A 22,037-nucleotide genomic window follows, 5' to 3' on the forward strand; every position below is an offset into this window, starting at 1 on the left:
CGCACTTACCGGCCATCACTGATGGTCCGGGTAAAGAAGCGCAGGTACTGGTAGATCTCCAGGCCGTCCTCCAGCCTCAGGATCTGCTCCTCTGTGTACTTGAAAATGGCCAGGGCGTAGCGGAACACCACCTGGGGGTGGAGGGGTGGGGGCAGGCGGGGATCAGAGGCGCCCACCAAGCTGCAGGGGTAGTGTGGGTCCCTGTGAGGCGGGTTAGCATGGAGCTTGGAATGTGGGGGTCTGGATGTGATGGGTCTGAGGGGGGAGTGCCAGGTCTCTACATAGGACTCTGGCAAGAGGGAGAGGAAATGGCAGTGCCAAGGTTGCCCGTGAACTGTGCGGAGTACTGCTCGGTGGGTTGGGGTGTAGGGAAGGGCCTGTCTATGGCCTCCCTGCAAGGCCAGAGGCAGGGCTGGGCCCAGGCCTGTGCTCCCACCCTCTGTGCAAGCAGGAGGCGGCTGCTGCGCCTCCCAGGGAGATCACTGCCAGAGTCAAAGTGCGTAGTCATCAGGCCGAGTCCCCAGGAACCACCCTCCAGGGTCCCGGGCAGCAGCCTACCTTGGTCCCCTCGTAGAGGAAGGCGTCCCAGACCCGCAGGAAGGTGTCGCTGATGAGGCTGTCCACAAAGACCACGAGAAACCAGTTGAAGGTGATAAGGGAGAGGTCCACGTGGTGCTGCCTCAGGTGCGCCATCAGTCTGGGCATCTTCTCTGCGAGGAGGTCCTGGAGCACTCGCTGGTCCACCTGCCACCGGCGAGGGGCTGTCACCTGCTGGCCTGGGGTAGGGGCTGCCTCCGCCCCATCCAACCCTGCACATGTGGCCAGCCAACACCAGTCCCAGGGCTGTTCTCAGTGTGCCCTGCCCAGCTCAGGAGGCGTGGACTCTTGGAAAAGCTGGGCTGCTGCCCGGCTCGGCCACAAGCCCACCAGCACATGGCCCCCGACGTGCAGGCATGATGTGCCATCACCTGTGCCGGAAGGAGAGGGCTGCCAAGCCGGGGTGTCTACAGGCCGAGGTGCAGAGGGCTCGAGGAAGGGCTGGGGGGCCACACCACACTCAGGGCTCTTCCTGAAGCAGGGCCCTCTGGGGTGTTTTTTTCCGTGTATGCAATCCAGGAGAGGCAAACCTACAGGCAGTAGCTGGATTAATGGTTCCTTGGGAGCATGGGGAATGGGGAGCTAATAAAAAATGGGTAGGAGAATGGAGAAAATGTTCCAAAATTGATTGTGGTGATGACTGCACAACTTTTTAATAGGACTGAATTATATGTCAATAAAACAAAAAAATTTCCCCAAACCTAAACCCCATAGATTGTTCAACACACCTCAATCTTACAGATGTTAAGTCATAGAAGGAAAAAAATAATACATTTCCCCCACCTGCCTTGCGAGCCAAGGTGGCCATGTGATCTAGTCTGAGTAATGAAGGGGTGGGCAGGAGGTATCTGAAAGGGAGCCAGCTGGCTAGCATGGACCTCCTGCCCTTCACCTCCTGCTTCCCTGGCAGAGGCCACAGTGCCAGAGGGCATGCAGCCACCCGTGACTCCAGGTGTGGAATCCACCTGAGGACACAAGCTACAGGTTCGAATGCCAAGCAGCAGCCTGGCCTCAGGGCCTCGGGGAGCAGCGGCCTGACTGCCCACCAATGCCCCTGTGAGCCTGACCTTCCTCCCTGGCCTCTCTCAGCTCCACCCGGGGAAGACAGGACAGGCGGAAGCCCCAGGAGGAGGGATCTGCCTTATACCACGGGTGGCCGACTCCACAGCACTGGGACAGAGGGGGTGGGGTGTGTGTGTGTGTGTGTGTGTGTAGACTGGAGGCCCCAGGGGTGGGAAGTGAACAAGTCCCCTTCGGGTGGCCTCTCAGGAACAGAGAGGGCTGACCTGTGAGAATGGGGTAGAACGGGGGCCGAGAGGGAAGGCCTGACGTGTTTTCCCACGTACCCTTCTCCACAAGGCTGCCCACCTGCCCGCCGCCTGGGGAGCAGCTTCACTCTTATGCACAAGTGGACCAGCCTGGGGTCTGGAGGTGCTGCCACTTGCCAAGGCCACAGAACCACTTGGAGGGCCGACTCCAGGGCTGGCATGTGCTCGGAGAGCAGCTGAGGGGTGTGGGTGGGCAATGAGACAGAGGCGTGGTCTTCGTTCTCTGGAGACCTCCCCTACTCCCAGCCCCTCTCCCGATCTCCATGGCCTCCAGTTGTAAAATCCTGGGTAGAAAGCCACAGGTGATGCTAGGTCTTGTCTTCTCCCCTGCCCTCAACACCAGTTGTTTCTAAGCATAGTGTCGCCACTGGATGCGAGTGGCCATGGGCCAGGAAGGAGGACCAGGTCTGCATCTTTAAGAACGTGTAGCTAAGTTGAAACAGGTGCCAACGGTTTTTAGCCTTATTTTTGGGCAAGAAGCCCTGGTGGCACATTGCCTTGAGTTGGGCTGCTAATGGTGAGGTCTGCGGTTTGAATCCACCAGCTGCTCTGTGGGTGAAAGCAGAGGCAGCCTGCCTCTGTGAGGATGTCCAGGCTGGGGACCCGGGTGCTCAGGGCACCATGAGGCTGAGATGACTGGGTAGCAGTGGGTCTGGTGCAAAGGAAGCTGCTGCAGAGATTTAAAAGCTGATGTGCAACTGGTGACAGTGATGGAGGCTTTGCTGCGAGCAGAGCTGGGCGAATGGACACAGCATGCAGGGGCAAGCAGGTGCTGTCCATCGGTCAGACATCTGTCATCCAGGGGTTGCCCAGAGCAGCGGTTTATGCCCTAACAATTCTAGCGCCCATCTGCTGACCAGAACTTCCTGGCAGTCCCCAGAAGCAACTGACCCACTTTTCAGAGACAAAGGATGGCCTGAGAGATGCCTGCCCTCTTGAAGGGCGCCGGCCTGTAGGGAGCACCCAGTAGCCCCCCGCTCCGCTCACCTGGGAGGCCGCCAGCGTCTTGCTGTAGTAGTCAGCTGGCATGATGGTCTCCACAATGGCCACCAGGCACCAGAAGGCACTCTCCTCATCATTCAGGATCAGCAGGGCGATGGCCGCCAGCCTGGGTGGGAGGAGGAGGCCTGAGTGCCCAGGCTCGGTTCCCATTCCTGGGGAGGGCTACATGTGCACCAGTCTCAACTGCACAGCTCTGGCCACTTCAGAGCATGGCTGTGAATACTGGTCCTAGTGCTTCCTTGCTGGTGCTCTTGGGCAAGTCACTTAACCTCTCTGAGCCTCGGGCTCTTTATAACAATCAGTGCTGTGAGGATGAACAGAACCAACACTGCTCATGTTCCAGCACAGAACTGGGCCCACAGTGAGCTCCTTCTAAATGTCAGCTACCTGCATCTTCAGATTCAAAGTCCTCCTGGGGCCACAGGCCTCTCCAGGCACTAGGTGAGCACAAGGGTGTGTGTCAAAGATTTGGAGGCCCAGAACACTCTGGTGCCCCTTAGAGGCACATGATCTCAGCAAACCCTCAGCAAGGTCACCTCCAGCTTGGGGTGCCATGGGCCTTTCACGCATCACCTAAGATGTCCAAAGGAGCCAGTGCCCCCAGACATAGAGAGATGCCATGGGACAGCACTGGGAAGCCTCAGCCGCCCTGTGAATGCAGCATGTGAAGAAGAGCACGTGTGTCTAAGTACTTATGCTCTTCTGAGATATTACATGTCTGGATTCTTAACCCCAACTGCTTCTGAGGCTCAGGCCTTTTTCAAAATCAGAGGTGACTCTTAAGAAGAATAAAGCTATCCCTTCTCCCTGCCAACTACACAAGACATTTCCTCCCCCCTGGCTCAAGTATGTGTAGAAATCCGAGTCTGGGCTGACTGGATGAGGAGAGAGAGCCACAGGTTCCGGGAAATTGGAGGCTCTCTCAAAGGCGAAGGATGGGGCTTTTAGAGCCCTGTTCTGGGATTGCAAAGATGTGGAGCCCCATTCACCACTTGCTCTGTCCAAGGCCAGGACAGACATAACTAATGGATCATGGCACTCTTTCCCACTCAGTGAGTCTACAGGTAATCTTAGAAACTTCCTCCAGAAAGGGATACAGGCAGCTGTTTCCTATAGCTTTTCCCTGGTCAAACAAACTCCTTATTCCACAGGCTCAGAAAGCTAATTACTTGCCTGAGTTCACCCAGGTGGCTGGTGGCAGGTTGAAAGGGGAACCCAGGACTCCCACACAGAGCCCCACCCCCATTCCATAAGAGCTTCAGGATGTGCTCAGCCCAGGAGGCAGCTGCCTGTGTTGACCTCAGCTTCTGAACACACTATACAGCCAGGGTCTGAGGCTGCTGGGACCACTAGGGCAGAGCAGCAGTGGGATTCCCACACCAGGCATTCAGGCCCACCCAGGCCTGCAAAGGAGACCCTTGAGAGAGAGGCAACTCAAGCCAGGGGTGGGGTGGGGCAGGGGGACAGAACAAACTACATTTAGATACTCTCCGCCCCCCCCTCAGACATAGGAAGTTAGAAAACACTTTTCAGGGGCTATGGCTTTAAATTGTAAATTAGCAGGGAATCACCACTTTGCACTTTGTTACCTTTTAAAGAGAGTGGATGTGTTTGTTGCCTTAAAAACAAGGTCAGGCCTCCTGAGGTACCAGAGGCAGTTCTAACTGCCACCACTAGGTGGCAGAACTTAGACAAGTTCTGTACGTGGGTTTACCCGGCTTGGGCTTAAAGAGCCTTCTTTTCAATAGAATGCTCTCAGAAACCCTGGTGCCTTACTGGGTTACAGCTTGGGTTCCATGAGTTCAGCAGTTCAAAACCACCAGCAGCTCTGCGAGTAAGATGAGACTTTCTATTTCCATAAAGTGTACCCGCTTGGAAACCCACAGGGCAGGTCTACCCTGTGCCATAGGGTGACTATGAGTTGGACGACTAGATGACAGGTGTTTGGCTTGGTTTTTACAGGAAGCACTGCACCATCCCCGACTGAAAAGCCTACACATACAAAGAACTTTCCATTTAAAGCAACAGTGTATTCTCCCAGGTCCCCATGGTCCTTGCTCGCTTATCACATGGAAACAAACAGGACCTTCAGAGAAAACATCACCACTCTGGGGCTCTCTCCACTCCCTGGGTGCTGTGGGCCTGTGGGCAGGTTGCCTCTGTCCACCTGGGGTTCACCTCAAAAGCTCCATTCCACAGGATTGTCTTTCTGCCCCTCAAAGGACCACCATTTCTGGAGTTACTAGATTGGGTTCATGACCTGCAACCCCTTGTGGGAAATTTAAGGGCCCTTGGTACTGCCTCTGCCAAAGTCCTCATTCTGTGGGAGGGGAGGTGGTCTCAAGGCTGGGGCTTGGGGCTAGAGAGCAGGATGGGCACTTGGCCCAGCCTCCTGTGCAGAGAGCGGAAGTCCCAGTGCCCACTCGCTGGGTTTCACCAGGATGGAATGAGGTCAGCACTTTACCCTCTTGGCTTCAGGAGTGTCTGTTCCTATCTGAGCTCTGGCATGAAGCATATCAAGCGTTCTTATTACTCTCAAAGTTTCCTGTCCCTTCAAAGCTATTCTTAAAGAGGCTTTGCTGCCCCCCCCTCCCCCACCCCCTTCTGAACTCTACCGTGTTGGAACGAATGACAAGTCTGTGAGTTTTACTCAGCTGGGAATGAATGAGCACCTGTCCATCCACAGACACCCCAGCAGCAAATGCTGCATCAGCATGGCATCTGAACATATTCCCAAAGGAGGCGCTGGGCTCTAACTTCACACCTCCAGCACTGGACATCCCCGTGCTCAGCCTCACCCGTGTCTGGATGGAGACAAAGCATCAAGTTTGAATGGGGCCCTGTGCGTGCTGACCAGGCATCCATCCACTAAGCGCCAAGTGCTGCCTATTCTGAGAGCAGAGAAGCAGAACACACCGAAAACGACTCTGACCCAGAGCGACCTCACAGGGCAGGGTAGAACTGCCTCTGTGCTTCTGAGACTCACTCTCTGGAGGAGTAGAAAGCCTCACCTTTTCCCCAAGGACCAGTGACTGATTTTGAACTGCTGACCTTGGGGTGAGCAGCCCAACTATGCTACCAGGGTTGAGAATGTTCATACCCATTTGCTTTGGGCAACACCTGAGAGGTTATAAGCGCTAGTGCTCCAGGGATCCCCGAGGGGCAGCCCTGGGGACCACTAGACCCACTCCTTCTAGACTCCCGGAACCCCAGCAGATGGGACCGAAGTATACACCGAGCACAAGCTGGCTGGTCAGATTCCTGCCCTTGGGGATGCAGCACTGCTGAGAGGAGGGGCCAGCTCCCTTTGGCCCAGCACTCCTCTGAGTGGGTTTCTCTGCTCCAGAGAGAATGAGCCCGGCAGCGTTGGTCCTGTGAGTTGGGAAGCTTCATGTGCGAGCAAGCGAGTGACCGTGAGTGTGCCCTCTGGAGCACGAGGCCCAGGAGGGAACAAGGGAGGCAGACCTGCAAGTGCTGGGTTCTCTGGACCCTCGGAGGCGGGAGCTCACCTGTTGAGGCCCTGGCAGTAGCCAACGGTGGGGTTCTGCCAGGAGAAGGCCAGCAGCACCCGGCGGAGCTTGTCGGGGAAGCGGGAAGTGGGGCAGGTGAAGTGCTTGTTGTTGGGAAAGGTCCGGTTCAGGTCCAGCTCTATCTGGCGGGCAGCAGGGTGCTCACAGGCCCGACCCTGGCTCAGCAGCTTCTGATAGTGACCGGGCACCTGCAGGTGCTGCACGCGCAGGTGGATGAGCCACCTCCAGACACGTGGCCGGAGCTCTCGGGGCACGCCCGCCCGCAGCAGCTGCTTGAGCTCTGCCGAGGGCGCCAGCTCCCCTAGGGCTGCCCAGCGCTCCCGCAGTGGCTGCTCCTCGTGGGCCAGCAGGTGGTGGGATCGGACCTCCAGTGCCTGGATCTTGGCCAGCAGCTTCAGGTCTTCCACCTCATAGTCAGGCACCGTCAGGAAGCCATAGTTGTCGTACTCACTGCCAGAGAAAGGCCACATCAGCCACGCCACATAGGGTCCTTCCCTGCACCGGGGCTGCGGGCTTCCCAACTCACAAGACTGAACCTCAGTTTGCTCTGCTGCAATGCAAATGGGCCTGGAAATCCCTGCTCTGAAGCAGGGAGTGCTCCCAGGTCCCTGTTGTCTGGTGCTAAGGCTGAGACAGTGCCTGGCAGTCAGCAGGTGCTGGCTCTCCCTGCGTTCTAGACTATTCAGGGTCTGAGGAGGCCCACACTGCTTGTGTAGAAGCCTGCAGGCTACAGCCAGCAGCCGTGGAGGGAGGCACCAAGGACAAGTGGGCACAGGAGCATGGGGGCCGGCTCCAGGGGGCCTTCCCTCTAACCGGCACTTATTTGTGCAGACTGTGCCAGGCATGTGCTGCCTAGGGAGTTTACGAAGCAGGGAGCCACAGCCCACACCTCCTCGGGACTAGACAGGTAATGCCACCTGTCTGGGACCACACAGTGAGAGAGCTGGGTCTGACTCCAGAGGTACGGGGCGCCTGCTGTGCCATGCCAGGGCTGGGCTCCCCTGCCCATGCCTGACCCCGGGCAAGGGGCTGCCTCCCGAGTCTGCCCTTCTTGGCTATAAATGCGGTTCTTGTTGGCCACACGCAGGCTAACCAGGATGCCAGTGCAGATGGGTCACACAGAGCAGCCTGCACCGCTGGGCTCACCTGATGGGGCTCAGCCCGACGCTGTCCACTGCAGCTTCGCTGGCCTCCTGCTGCAGTGCCTCCTGGGTGAGCTGCTGCAGCAGCTCTGCACACATGCTGGTCTCGCCCCCCATGGCCTCCTGCAGCCGCCGCAGCCCAGCCAGGTACTTGCTTTCCACCTGGCAGTTCTTGGCTTGGAGGTAGGCACACTGAGGGAGGGGAATGTGGGCGGTCAGGCCACCTGGTTGGGCTCGGCTGCCCCAAACACTGGCTGAGGCACCCAGCCCTTCCTCTAGCCCTCACCTGCCACCCCCTGGCCACCCACAGACACTTGGGCAAGGAGCTGGCCCACACGACAGAGTTTACAGTGCAGCAGGAGGATCCAGGCAAGAGGCCCAGACCAAATGGGGAGTGGGGGGTGTCCTGTTGATCTCTGCTTCTGGTGCGGAGCAGACAGCTCCTGTGTACAGGCCGGTGTGGGGTGCAGGCCGAGGGCATGCTCTCTGGGTGGCTGTCTGTACAGTGTCCAGGGCCGGGCTCCTTTCTCTGCACCTTGGCCTCTTGCCCTCTATTGCCCCTGCAAGGCTATCCCACAAGGACACAGCACATGTCCTACCCCCAGGCCTCCCCACACTGCCCCCTGCACTCACTCTCCCCCACACTCACTCCCTGCCAGGAGGCACCCCGGCCTCGGACCTTTGGATTCTAGTGACACCGTGGTGGTGCCAGCCCATGGGGAGCCTCTGCAGCCCCAGCCTCCTCTGTTCGATGCAGAGTAAGAACCTGGGACGCCAGGCCTACCACTCTACCGCCCTGGGTGCTGGCCAGCTGCAGCTTGTGGCACCACTGGCCAGGACCCGATGCACAAGGGCGAGCAGGCGCCCAAGCACTTTGTCCTGGCTGCTCCACCCTCACTCCCACGTGCATTCCCAACTCCCTCCTCGGGGTCCGGCACCAGCTTTGACAATCACCTGCCTTCCAGTCCCAGCCGCCCAGGCCCATCCTCCAAGGAGAAGCCATAGCTACTTTTTCAAAACCTACAAAGTCCTATTTGATCCTCTGTCGGCCAAGGCCTGAGGACTGAGAAGAACTGAGAAGCAAGGACCGTCATTGGAGGACTGGGGTGCCTAACTCGCTTCCTGTGCACATAGAATAACGAAGACTAACGGAGAATCCACGGGTTTGATCAGGCTGGTGAAAAAGTACCCTGGACTGCAAAAGGACAAGCCGATCTGTCTGGGGAGAAGGACAGCCAGAGCGCTTCTTAGCGGCAAGGACGGCCAGACTTGGTCTCACTGCGGACGTGTGGTCACAGAGAGCAGTCCCTGGAGAAGGGCAGCACGCTCGGTAGAGCTGCGGGCAGAGAGAGGAAGGCCGTCGAGAAGGGCGGACGCCGTGGCTTCAACACGGGCTCAAGCACAGGATGACTGTGAGGCGGCACAGGACCGGCAGGCAGGGTTTCGTCTATTGTGCACTCGGTTGCTAGGGGTCAGAACCGGCTAACCGACTGCCCTGGGCCCTCTGCCACTATCTGCCTGGATAGCACTCTCTCACCTTTAAGGTGCAGCTCAGCAGGTACCTCTGCCAAGAAGTCTTCCTTGACTGTTCCTTTCCCTCTAGACCCCCAAACATCCTGTGAGTCCCGACCCCCTGCGCCCATCTGTGGACTCCCGCGAGGGGAACCAGGTTTATTCATCTCAACATCCCTCTGCCCCGGGGTCAGAGATTCTGACGGTCAGGTGTCACTGTCGCCAGACCCTACAGAGCAGACAGGGAATGAGAGAGTGGTATGCGTGGCACAGGGTCACCTTTGTCAGCAAGGCCTTCTCCCTCTCGGCCACCTTCCTCCAGATCTTTGTGACCTGATGGATCTCGGAGTTGAGGAAGCGGTTCTGAGTCCGGTATGCTTCCATGTCATCCTGAGGCGGAGGAGTGAAAAGCATTTGGTCAGTCACACAACACAGTATCTTCCCTGTCCCTCCAGCTGTTCGCCAACACTTCCTTTCTTGAATTATTTCCAGCAACAGAAAAGCAAATCTGAAAATCAAGACCCACAACCCTCTAACCTTGATCCCCAGGTAATGTGGGTGGGAGCACATTAGAACAGACGTTCAAGCCTTGGCTCTGAAATCCTGGTTGGGAGCTCGGATCATTTCCTCAGTTAAATGGGGCAAATATCAGCCATTCCGCCAGCGGGGAAGGTGGGAGACTCAACAAGGTAAGTACAGGAAGTAAACAAACACTGCAGGTGCTCACGGAGCGTGTTTCAGAACAAGCGCCTGTACTCACCTTAGAACTTTAACAACCTAGTGCTGACGTGCAAACCTTCCTCTCAGGTGCCACCTGGGCTTCTCAATGGTCACCTTGTGGGGGTGAGCCCACTGGGCGCACATGGCAGTTTACGTTACGTATAGCCAGTTTGTCAAAAAAAATCTTATCATCTTATTGTGCTTTTGGTGCCAATTTACACTAGAGGCGCTAAGCAGGCCAGGCCCCCAACTGTTCTAGAACAGGGTTCTGACTCGATCTCAGGCTCTTGTCAAGCGCCATCCTCCAGAGACACCTTCATTTTTCAGCCCAAGTCACCACCACGACAAACAGCTTCGGTGACAGTGGGGCCTCTGGAAGGGCATGGCACTATCTCTATTGACACTTAACTTAGAAACGAGTATTCCAGCGCTGAGGATTATCCTAGCTCGGCCTAGAAACCCAGAGTGTTAAGAGCAGGGGCCCAGAAAGAGCTTGGCAGGGCCTGGGGGTAGGGGGTGAGGGGGCCTGGGGTCTTACCTTCAAGTGCTCCATCTTCTCCTGCTGGCTCAGGAAGGTGCTGTCGGCAGCCTCGGAGGGTGTGGGGAGGTGCATGGCCTCCTCGGAGAGCTTACAGATGACCTGCTGCTTGGCTTGGTTCTTGTCCATGAGCAGCTGCACTTGCTGCTGCAGCTCCTGCACCTGCCGCTCGCGCAGGCCGGCCGTCTGCGCCAGGCTCTCCCGCTCCAGCTCCAGGGCCTCCACCCGCCTGCTCAGCGCTGCGATCTGCCGCACCTTGTGCCGAACGAGCTCCAGCCGGTCCTGGTCCTCGGCTGCCGCCAGGTATGCGCTGGATGCCCTCTTCTCCAGCTGGGCTGCCTCCAGTGCCTTGTGCAGGATCTTCACCAGCTCCTGGGCGGGGGAGGGCAGCACCATGAGCATGGGGAGGGCCTTGGGGGGGGGGGGCAGCACAGGCATACCTTCCCACCGTTGTCACAGGGCCCATTTTCTCTTGTGTCTAAGCGTTGCCCAGCTAAAGCCTACACCCCAAAGCCCACCTCACAGCTCAAGGGAGCCTGTGACCATTCGACCTAGTGGAATATGAGAAGTGGTGTGTGCTGGTCTCGGTCAGACATGTGAAACCAACAGACACAAGCTTCGCCAATACAGCCCCCTTTCTCCTGGCTGGGGAACAGCACCCACTAGAGCAGGCTCTGGGGGCTCACGGGCAGGGGGCTCATGGGCAGGGGGCTCACCTGCCCAGAACTGCTCACTGACCTCGAGAGAAGTAAACCTTCAAGAGCTGCATTTTCGAGATCAGCACACTGAGGCTGAGCAGTGGCGAGTGGAACTCAATCCTAAATCTTCCAGAGTCCACGCCTGGATTTGGTCAGCAGCAGCGCTGGGATGGCAGCTAAGTGGCACACAGCACTGCTCTACGTGCACCCTCCATGGCAGACGTTACCAATCAACTTCGGCAGCTTTCTCTTAGATCCAGGAGGGCATTACCAACTGGGCTGGGTCAGCATCAGAAACAGCGGTGATACTAAGTCGCTGCCTGCCATCGAGCTGATTCCGACTCAGAGTATTCTGTAAAGCAGAGCAGAACTGCTCCTGTGGGTTTCTGAGACTGTAACTTTTCATGGGAGTAGAAAACCTCATCTTTCTCTCATGGGGCAGCTGGTGGTTTCAAACTGCTGACCTAGCCATTTGCGGGCCAACTCCTAACCCACTATGCCAGCAGGGCTCTCCCATACACAGACAGCCTGATTTAGTCTATTGTGCCCGGCCCTCAGTCAGGCACACTGTGCTGCAGGGCTGGTGCAAGGCAGTACCCGTGGATTCAGTGACTGCCATGCCATCTTTCTCCACAGAGGCTCCTGGCCCCCCTAAAACTGCAAGGCTTCATTCTCCTCAGGACCTGCCCTGCCTCAAAGAAGGGATGCCAGGTAGGGCATTTTGCCCATAGTGCTCTGCTTTGTGCCAGTTGAGTCTCATTTAGGGGAAGAGAAAAAGACACATCACAATTTCCTGGATAAGTCAAGTGTACCAGCTCACAGAATTTCAGTGTACAGCCCAGCTGGGCAGGGTTATGTGACCAGAACAATTGCAGGGGAGAGCTGCCCTCGGACTAAACCAGATGACAACACGTCAGAATGCACCCTCAGATGTTTCAGTAGGAGCGACCGGCTCCTTCTCTGGTCCACTGGTTCTCTCTCACTTGTCCATCTGCCCATCCACACAGCCTTTATCAAACACCCACCCAGCACCAGGTGCTGAGGCCCCGAGTGGGAGCAGTCACAATTTCTGCCTCCACAGACGGGCGAGGTGGTAGTGGCGAAGGTCGGAGGGACATGCTGCAGGAGGGAGGCAATGGCAACTGTGGGCCCCGGAGCAGGGAGCATGGGCATCTGCCTGGGGAAAGGGGTAGAACTCTCTAGAAAGGTAAGCGGCGGGAGCATGGGGGGAAGGGGGTGCTGCAGACAGGGCAGAGCCACCAGCTGGAGCAAAGGCAGGGGGAAAGGAGAGCAGTGGGCAGCGAGGGCCTGGGTGTGGCAGGGAGGTGAGGTCGGCAGGGCGGAATGTTCTGCTGAGAGAGACGAACGTTCCTGGGCTCCAGAGTCATCAAGATCAGGGGCGCAGACCATTTTCTGGCTCCGCTAGATTTGAAGATTACTTGGACCGAGTGCCTTCCAAGCCAGCCTGACCTCTTTCCTTGGTGGAATAACCCAGAGCTCACACGGTTGAGACTTGTCTGAGTTGGAATCTGAACATTTCCCCAACTTTGCAAAAAGAGCAAAGTTTCATGGCCTCCAGCTGCCTCCTACGTCCGGTCTTCACAATCCCAGCCCTCCTACGTCTGGTCTTCACAATCCCAGCCCAGGAGTCTCTTCGGATGCCTGTGCCCCAAATCCCTGCACCCAAATGAGAGGAGTGGTGGAAGGAACCAGGGAGAGAGGCAGAGCTTGAGGAAAACATGAAGGACGAGACTCGGGGAGAGGAATAGGAGGAGGGGGTCAGGGATTCAGAAAACTGGGGGTGGGGCAGGGCCTGGAGAGGCCTTCGGAGCCCATCAGGTCTAGCCGTCTCGCTGTCCATGCCACTGATGCCCAGGCAGGGAAGAGAGTGGACCCCCAGAGGACGTTGGGGAGTCCCCGGCTTGTCCATCTGCAGGAGCCTGTTCTTCTCTGTGGGGCACCCCAAGGGCTTTGGGAGTGACACCCTCGCTCGGGCCTGCTTGGAAAGCTGGGGAGAGCGGTCTCATCAGGCAACAGTCTGTGTCTCATAAACACCTTTGACTGCGTGGAGAAATGTTGAAGTCTCCCCCTTGGCTGTGTCTGCTTAGAGGCTTTTAAAAACGCACCAACGACACAGAGGCTGCCAGCACGCCCTTAGGAACCCCTTCTTCTCTTCCAACACAACCCACCGACCACTCTGCCAGGGCCCTGGTAGAACACGAGGAGGGCTGGGTCCGAGTGGTGGGAGAGGCAGCGAGAGGTGGGTGGCTTCTCAGTGGAACCTCTGTCCAGCCTGCAGGAGGCCGCGCCAGGCTCCACGCGCACCCAGGGTGAGAAGCTGGTCACCCCATCTTCTTCTTAGCACTCCCGTATGGGCAGTGCTCTGAGGTAGAATAACACATCTGTTGCTAGCGGCGTCTTTAAGAACATGCGGTCCCTTAGAACAGGCGCAAACGGTTCTTCAAGGTTGGTGGCTCAACAACCTCCCCCCCTCCCCGCTGCTCTGTGGGGATGGAGCCCTGTGCAGGGTCACTGGGAGTTGGCATTCACCTGGTAGCACTGGGTTTTGGGATTGTGGCAGTCACCTAATCTGGTGTCAATTTGAGGATTAAGAGTGTAGGGGGTGGAGTCTAGGCTGTCAATCTGGAGATAGCCAATGAGACTTCTGTGTGGGCATGGCCTCCTGAGAATTCTGGGAAAACTGGGACTTCCTCCTTGGAGGCAGAAGACACTTCTCTCTCTCTGCCACTCCCTGGGAGATGTTGCAGAAGACAAGCCCCATGGATGCAACCAGACCTCTGAAGCCAGACAAGCCAGAGAGAGACCCCTGCCAGTGCTGAGATGCTTATAACGCCACTGCACCCAAAGACTTTCTACCCACTGGACTGGGTTGGGATGTTTTCTCAATGTTCAATCGCTCTTGTATATAAAGCTCTTTCTTACACACGTGTGTCCCTGGATTTGTTTCTCTGGTCTACCCAGACTAACACAGGGCTAGTGCAGGAAAGGGCTGACAGTCACCTAAATTCGGGTCAACTATGTTCACATAGAAGCAGCACCCCAGCCTGTGTGATCCCAGATTTGCAAATAATAAAATCCAAATCTGAAGGAGGGAACAGTATCAGAGCTTACATTCTGAACACCTGGTTTGCAGAAGGCTCTGGTTGAGAGTGGAAGCCCCAAATGCATTTGCGGGGTCCCCACAGAGATTAAGTCTCTGGTGAATCCCCTCTGATCATAGTCAAGGGGTGTGTCACACCTTATCATTTGACCTCCTTTTTGATCTATTTTAAGGTTCTTTCTGTTTTTAATATTTTCTGTTTTCTTTTCGATGGAGAGCTTTCTCTGTTTTATCATTTTAGGGTTTTTGTTTGCTTCTTGTTTGGGTTTTATATGATTTTCTGAATATGAAATTCAGCATAGGTAAACCTATGGAGACAGTAACTGGATCAATAATACCGAGGGGGGAAGTGGGGAGCTGACAACAGTGAGCACGAGAAGGAAATGATCTGAAACTGACAGTGGTGATGGCTGCACAGCCCTTAGTAGGACTGAGCCATTAAACTGTATGATGTGAACTGCATGCCAATAAAACGTGTCTGTGGTTTCTCAGAGCTTTGAAAGCTGCAGGTGCAGGAACGGAAGCCCTCTGCGACGAAGACTTTGTTGGGCCTGCATAGGGCTGGTTAAGGATTCAAATTTCTCTAACACTCCCGCAGGGCTCCCAAGGTGGCGGCAGCCTCCTCAAAGACTGCCGCCCAGTGGGCTGGGGGCGGAAGGCACGCTCCAGAGTCCGGCCAACAACCCCACCCCACCCATGAGGCTCACCACACCTCATTCTAGGGCTTCAGGCTGGAATTCTTCCTGTTCCGGAAACAGTGCTGAGTCACCCGAAGTGTGAAAGCCCCAGTGTGCTGCTGCTGCCCTCAGCAGCCATGAAGGAAGCAATGAGAGCATAGTCTTGTTTACAGGGCCAGGACAGTTGCCTGTGAGTCAAACATCTGTACTTCAGGGGCCGTCTGTAATGAACTTCTCTTTAGCTTAAGCCTAAACCTTTCTCCCTGTCACTGGCCCCTGTTGGTCCTGGCTCAGCCCCTACCTGCTTCCTCTGGTCCGTGACAGACAGTTCTCAGAGAGGTGTGCTGTCCCTTCAGTGGCCCCCTCACAGACCCTGCCACCAGGCCCCCTCTTCCAAATACAGTCCTCCTTAGGTGTCTGGTGGGACAATAAACAACCCTCCAGGAGGGTCCAAAAAGACAGCTATTAGAGCAGGTCTCCATGACCCTGCCCTTGGCAGCATGTCGGACTAATCCACATCACAGCATTTCCCACCTTCTCAGTATGGCCTTAGAGAATACACACAGGCTCCATTCTGCTTACCTATCACTTGCCTCTGGGTCCAAAGGGCTCCAGGCCCTGAGGGGTTCACTGAGGCCTGGGTCCTTTTGGGGGCCCGAACTCACCTTCTGAGACTCCAAGTCCTTGGTGAGCTTCAGAACATGCTGCTTCATGGCCTCCACTTTCTCGTGGGGGGTGTGGCCACGGGTCAAGCCTTCAGAAAAGCGCGGGAAAGTGTGGTTCTGGCGCTTGGCTTTCTGGATGAGATTGGCTGTCAGAGAAGCCTTGGGCGTGGACCTTGGAGACTCTTGGGCCTCTTTCTCTGCCGAGGAGAAATGCAAAGGTGAGTCACTGGTGACATCAGCAGGTCTCAAGCCTGACCTGGTTTCAGAAGCACCTGGAGATCGCTGGCCCTGCTCCTAGAGTATGGCTATATAGGCCTGTGCCTGTGGAGACCGTGCGTTCTCAGAAGGCTCCCAGGTGGCGCGGATACTGCCCACCCGGGTCACATCCGTGAGACCCTCAGGCAGAAGGCAGGCACAGTTGAGAGCTGAGGGGCCAGTGTACTGCTCTCAGCTCCCGCAAAGAGCAGTCTCAGAAACCCACAGGCTCTGCCCACATGCTCGCTGCGAGTTGGCACCGACTCGATGGCAGTGAGTGTGTTTGGTCAGCCTGCAGCCTGGTCGCAGGAGAGGGCCCCCAGCTCTCAACTGTGCCTGTGTTCTGCCCGAGGGTCTCAGCCCGAGGGGACTGCCTCCCTCAGACCATCTCCTCAGGCACAAGCCCTGGCAGGGCACCCCATTTCTTAGTTCAGGGTCCTGCCTAGACCCTCTGGGTGATTTCCAAAGCACACAGAGATGTTCCTAACACCGCCTTCTCTTGAAGGGAACCAGAAGGGCTGCATTCCTTCCTCTTATCTCCAAAGAGGCACTCCAGCTCCTCTGATTCTTCTCAAACGCTAAATCAGGAGACAGCGCCTACAGTAGAATGCATTGAGGCTGTATAAAATCAAACCCAACTCACTGCCACGGCCATTCTGACAAGGTGGAACTGCCCCTGTGGGTCCCGAGACTGCGACTCTTTGCAGGAGTAGGATGCTTCAAGTTTCTCCCACTGACCAACTGGTGGTTTTGAACTGCTGATCTTCTGGTTAACAGTCCAATGCATAACCTATTTCAACAGCTGTGCAGTCCTTTTACTTACTTTTGAGCAAGAGTAAATAAGCTAATTATGACCACCACCCCACCAAAAAAACCAAACCCCCCAAACCAACCAAATCTAATAGGCATCCTGCTTTTTAGAATAATGTTTTATTGAAGCACAGGTACTCCTAATTTGTGGAAAAGAAAGAGACAAATAGAGGAAGCAAAAATCAGAAAAAGCAAGAGAGATTTTTTCCCTTTTTACTTCAAAATCATCATTATTAGTCTTGGGGAGTTTGGTCTTTGACACACAGCCTGGCGAGCAGGTCCTGGGACCCCCAGGGCAGAGGTCTCTGAAGAAAGCTTGGAGCTAGGCCAAGGCTTACCTGGGGTGCTGGCGTTGGGGGGTGGGGGCTGCTCTTCCCTTTGAGGCACCCCACTCTGGGGAGAATCTTCCCCTGGAGGGCCGAGGCCTGACCCCTGGGGCTGCTTGCTGCCACGGATGTTACACATGGTGTTTCTGTCAAGAAGAGACGGGGAGGTGAGGCTGGCGGGGAACTCGCTTCAGGGGCAAGCCACTGTGCTGCTCAGCTGCCTTGGGGTCGGTCTGCTCTGAGGCCACCTCTGGAGCTCAGACCCTGCTCCCTGCCCCAGCCAGGCCTGGACTGGTCTTCTGGCCTCAGCCACCCCAAAGGACTAGTCCCCACCCGGCACTTCCAATCCCCCTGCCTGCCTCACTTCCATCCCCATCACACAGGCCGGCCTCCACACACCATGCTGCTTATCAGCAAGTGGAACTCAGCTCGTATCCTCCGAGCCCAAGGGACTGCGTGCCCACGAGAACAGGGGCGTCTGCCAATGTGGTTGGCGATGGCCCGTGAAAGAGTCTGTCACAGTGCCTGGTGTATGCTGCTCCTGATGTCTCCATGAGACAGGGTGGAACTGCCCCAGGGTTCCAGGCTGTCAGTCTTTACGGAGGAGCCCAAACGGGCTTTCCACTCCCGGAGGGTTACAGTCTTGGACATTCACAGGGACGGTTCTACCCTGTCCTGTAGTGTCGCTGTGAGTCGGCACGGATACAATGGCAGGAGTGTGGTTTCCGGTCTCCATCTTTATGAGAGCAGATGGCCTGGGCAGAGAGGACGTGTTTGTGACTACGAGGGCACTTCAGACCGTCGGTGGAGAAACGGAACGGAAAGATACTGTACATTTCCCTGCCAACTCTTTGCTGTCCCCTCACATGGGTTGAGGGAATGCTGAGTGGACTTGCCAGACCCATCTCCTGATGCCCTCATGGGGTTTGTTAACTACCTGTTTCAATCACCCTGCCCACTGCCTGCCACGAGCTCCCGGCTCCTGCTGAAGGAAGCTCCCACCGCCCCACCCCAGGGCGCTCCCCACCTCTCCTCTTTCCCAGCCACTCCCAGCATCGAAGGGGCTTTCTGAACCTTAGGCCCGGCCACACCTCAAGCGAGCCTTGGTTTGGTGGAAACTTCTCCACGGCGTCCTTTCTCTGACACCTGGCCTGGGACTCTTGAGCCCAGAGCTTGAAGCGTGGTTTGGGTGCAGGGGAGCGTGAGCTCCAATGACGAGCTTTGGCCGCCCGACCACAGGGAGAGTCACCAGGACGCAGAGAAAGAGGTAACGAGGTTGAGTTCATTTTCCTTTGTAGAGAGATGAGAGTAGACGGGTTCCGAAACCAACAAAAAGGGAAGCGAAAGGATTCAACAAGCTCAGTGGGTCAGTGATTTCCAAAGGGCGGGCCGTGACACCGAGAGTAACAGCGCTCGGGCATCGCGGCCGACCCTGAAGAAATGAGAGAAAAGATCAGGACGCGCCGGACTCAGTGAAGGCCGGCAGCATTCTATACACGACACACCTGTCATGTGAAAGGAACTTCCACTAGGTCCTGTTCCAAACGCTTTGAAAAACACCACACTCTAAGGGGGGGTGCTAACGGTTTGTACTCAACTACTAATGGGACAGCTGGTGGTCCCACCCCTGCCCTGACCCCCAAGAGCACATGGGAGGAAGGCCTGCCGGTCTGCTCCCATCGAGATCACAGCTCAGCTCTCCTCTGTGGCACCGGGTTTGTCTGTGAAGACGGCTGCAGTGCTGTTACTGGATGCTCCCCAGATGATTCTGATCCCTAGCAATTCCATGGGACGGAGAAGAGCAGCTCCACGGGTTTCCCAGGTTGTAACCTTCGGAGCAGACTGCTAGGTCCTTTTCTGCAGAGCTGCTGGTGGTTCCGAACTGCCAGGGTTTCGGTGGGCAACAGCTGTAAGGGCAGCTAGAGTATGGCCAACACAAGGAAGAGGGTGGGGAGCTTGCAGGTCTTTGATGGAGTCCTGCCTTGAACACAGACCCTTGACAACCCCCTACCACAGCCACAGGGACCTGGAGGCGGGATAAGTACCTATCGGGAGTTTTAATACCGGCTGAATTCCCAGGAAAGGCAGGGAGATCAGAACTCAAGCGGGGAGAAAAGGATCAGCGGGCAGCATACACTCACTCCCGCCCCGCCCCTCTGTGAATTTGGGCACGGTCACATGACTTGCTTTGGTCAGTGGGATGCTAGTGGAGGTGACATCAACAGGCTTGCACTGTGCTTGCAGTGAGCGCGTCCTCCGGCGCAGTGCTCTTGCGTTTCATCGTGAGGATAGCTCTGGCCCGTGAGAGCCGGGACGCTATGGGAGGTCAGGTCTCGATGCTACCCCCAACGGCTTGGAGCCAAGGGCAAGTGAATCCACAGGAGTGAGAGCTAAATGCTTATTCTTATCTGACACTTCCATTTGAAGTGGGTTTTTGCTTCTGCTTTATTGAGCCGCAGAGCTAATCAGTGGTGGGCTGAGCATCCAGCTGGTCATGCGACCCTGTCTTGAAGCCTGTGACCGTGACCGCGATCGAGAGTTCTGCACAGTGAGCGTGGAAGGTCCTCACCAAGTGCCCCGGAAGCTCCCTCGACTCTTCTCTGGAGCAGGACCCGGGCTCATGGCAGACCTGACAGCAGACGCCGAGACCAGCCAGGCCAAAGGGGAGACGACAGGGCAGCTCTGACCTCCCCAGGCTGCCCAGGGCTCTCCACAGAAGAGGGCCCTTTCCTTGCAACGCTGACCAGCATTTCTGTGGGCTATTACAAGTGACAGGAGGGAAATGACTGACCCTCTGAAACTTCCTTCCTTCCCTGGTCTCCGCTTCATCTCTGTTCCCCTTCTGCTCCCTTGGCCACTATCAGATATGAAGGAGCTTCACCTCAGGGAGGCCACTCTGGGCATGTGGCTGGCTGGCTGCTGGGCTTCCCCCTGCTCCCCACTCCAGGCAGCACTGACCACCCGTTCCCTCCAGCCACCCTGCATGGCACCCTTCTCACCCACTCGCACTGGAGATGCGAGCAGGGCCTCTATTTCCTAAGGTTCGTTCACCAGCCCGAATCTCTCTCCTGGGCTCCAACCCTCCGTTCAACTGCCTGTGGGACAGCTTGACCTCCAGATGGCTGACACGAAGGCTGCTCCTGCCTTTTCGCCCTAACCTGCTTCTTCGCAAAGGGAGTCTCTGGAGATTCCCACACTGCCTCCGGCAGAGGGAAACACTACGCCCTGAGTCACACACACAGAGCCAGGACTCCACAGCCCAAGTCCAGGGAGCCGTCTACCCTGCCCGAGGAGAGGGCCTGTTGGTCTGCAGTGCACCCAGCAGAGCCATGTCTGGCCAGGACCAGTGTCAGGTCCAGGAAACTCCCACAGCCTCCGTTCCGTGCCTGGTAACAACCGCGGCAGCAGCAGCAGCTGATCCCGATCACATGCTGATGCTTGCCAAGCACAGCCGGAGAGCAGACTACAGGCATTAACCCATTCGCCCCAGACTAACCTTAGAAACCAAAGCTCTGGTCTTAAAGCAACCCCAGTAGCACTGCAGGGTAAGCACTGGGCTGATATCCAGAAGGTCAGCGGTTCAAACCCATCAGCCATTCCCAGGTAGCCCCATAAAGATTTACTGTCGGAACCCCCCCGTAGGGTTCCTCTGAGTGAGACTGATCCCAGTGGGGGACAGGTTCAACTAGGTCAATGAGGAGCCCAGGTGGCACCATGTGCTAAGCTTTAGACTGTAACAGCAAAGACACTGGTTCAAACCTAACTGATCCCAGGGAGACAGAGGAGGTTCTCTGCTCCTGTGAAGACCGATAGTCTGGGAACCCTCCGCTGCCCCACAGGATCGCTGGGGTACAGGACACGAAGCACAGGGAACGCTGCAGACAATGTGCCGACAGACCCGGGAGTCTGGCTCACAGCTCAGGCTCAGCCCTGCCAGGTCCAGGTCAGACTGCCGCTCCTTTAGAGAGACACCAGGGAAGCGCTAGCACTACGCTACATGAGGAGCTCAACCGAGCATGTGCCGGGGGCTTCACAAAGCTCATGGGAAAATTCCATTATCTTTTCGTTCCATTTTCCAGAGAACTTTCTGGAGCCCCCTGGTGCATCCACAAAGACAAGCCTGCTGAGGCCTCGTGGTGATGGGCAGTTGAGATGCTTCTCGTTCCAACTCGGCGTGCTGCTGGTTAGCTGCCAGCGAGTCGGTTCTCACCGCGGCGACCCCTGCGTCCCCAAGGCGGTGACCTTTCAGAAGCAGATCGCCAGGCCCGTCTCCTGGCTGGTAGGTGCTGTGTGGGCCACCCAGGGGCCTTGTCCCTTTCCAATGGGTCTGCTTTCCTACCAAGAGCCCGCCCTGCTGTCGTCACTGGAGCAAGCACAGGATTTTCCAGGAACACTGCGATGAGAAGAGTCTTACTTCCCCGCCTCCCTGCAGGGAACCACACGGGCTCTCTGCTGCACTTACTGTATTTCTGTGCCCAGGTGCTTGAGGGAGATATTCTGCAGGGCTGAAGGCAGGGTGGAGAGTGGCTGCCAGGCGGCGGCCGCGCCCACCAACCCGGTGGGCGTTTCCACGGGGCACAGGAACTCCTCCAGCTCTGAGGGACAAAGGACAGGGAGTCAGCCCTGGGCTCAGAGCACCTGGGGCCACAGGTGGGCTCACAGGGATGGGGACCTTGCAAGTCTTCTTGGAGGTTTCCAGTAACAAAACCCAACTAGCTGCCATTGAGTCAATGGTCACCCAAAGGTAGGGGGTTCAAACCCACCAGCCACTCTGAAGACAGGAGTGCCCATCTGGTCCGTGCCAACGACAGCCCGGACACCCCACAGGGATGCCAGTTCTCCACAGACGGTTGCTGTCAGTCAGAACTGACTCAAGGGCAATTTTTTTTTAATAACATAGGTTACAGTTATAAATAGAAAAGAGCATATTCATCAAATTAGGTGTTTTGTATGTTAAATCCCCACTAATTCACCATAAAGAGTTTGGGGAAAAAATAGCTGTTTAGAAAAAGATTCTCCCCAACTACGTGGATAGCCACCTCTCCCCCCAGAAGAATTGACTTCAGAGGACAGCACTGAAGCTACAGCTCAGGGAGAGGGACATGTCTGATCAGAG

The 22,037-nt window shown here is 56.5% G+C and overlaps 1 protein-coding gene across 1 annotated transcript in view; it reads right to left on the bottom strand.

Annotated features, from left to right (window-relative positions):
• Window positions 1-22,037, bottom strand: part of TBC1D2 (TBC1 domain family member 2) — a 38,931-nt gene that overhangs the window by 4,133 nt on the left and 12,761 nt on the right. Inside the window, exons 3-12 of the mRNA XM_030887401.2 lie at window positions 21,384-21,516; window positions 16,934-17,067; window positions 15,531-15,727; window positions 10,370-10,741; window positions 9,391-9,501; window positions 7,604-7,791; window positions 6,437-6,907; window positions 2,913-3,033; window positions 559-744; window positions 10-131 (exon numbers count right to left, since the gene is read on the bottom strand). Coding sequence (XP_030743261.1) covers window positions 10-131; window positions 559-744; window positions 2,913-3,033; window positions 6,437-6,907; window positions 7,604-7,791; window positions 9,391-9,501; window positions 10,370-10,741; window positions 15,531-15,727; window positions 16,934-17,067; window positions 21,384-21,516 — 2,035 coding nt within the window. The remainder of the gene's footprint in view (window positions 1-9; window positions 132-558; window positions 745-2,912; window positions 3,034-6,436; window positions 6,908-7,603; window positions 7,792-9,390; window positions 9,502-10,369; window positions 10,742-15,530; window positions 15,728-16,933; window positions 17,068-21,383; window positions 21,517-22,037) is intronic.

The sequence above is a fragment of the Echinops telfairi genome, unplaced genomic scaffold (genome assembly GCF_000313985.2).
Source record: "Echinops telfairi isolate 266 unplaced genomic scaffold, ASM31398v2 ScPeMD7_7410;HRSCAF=8448, whole genome shotgun sequence".
In the NCBI taxonomy this organism is placed as follows: domain Eukaryota; kingdom Metazoa; phylum Chordata; class Mammalia; order Afrosoricida; family Tenrecidae; genus Echinops; species Echinops telfairi.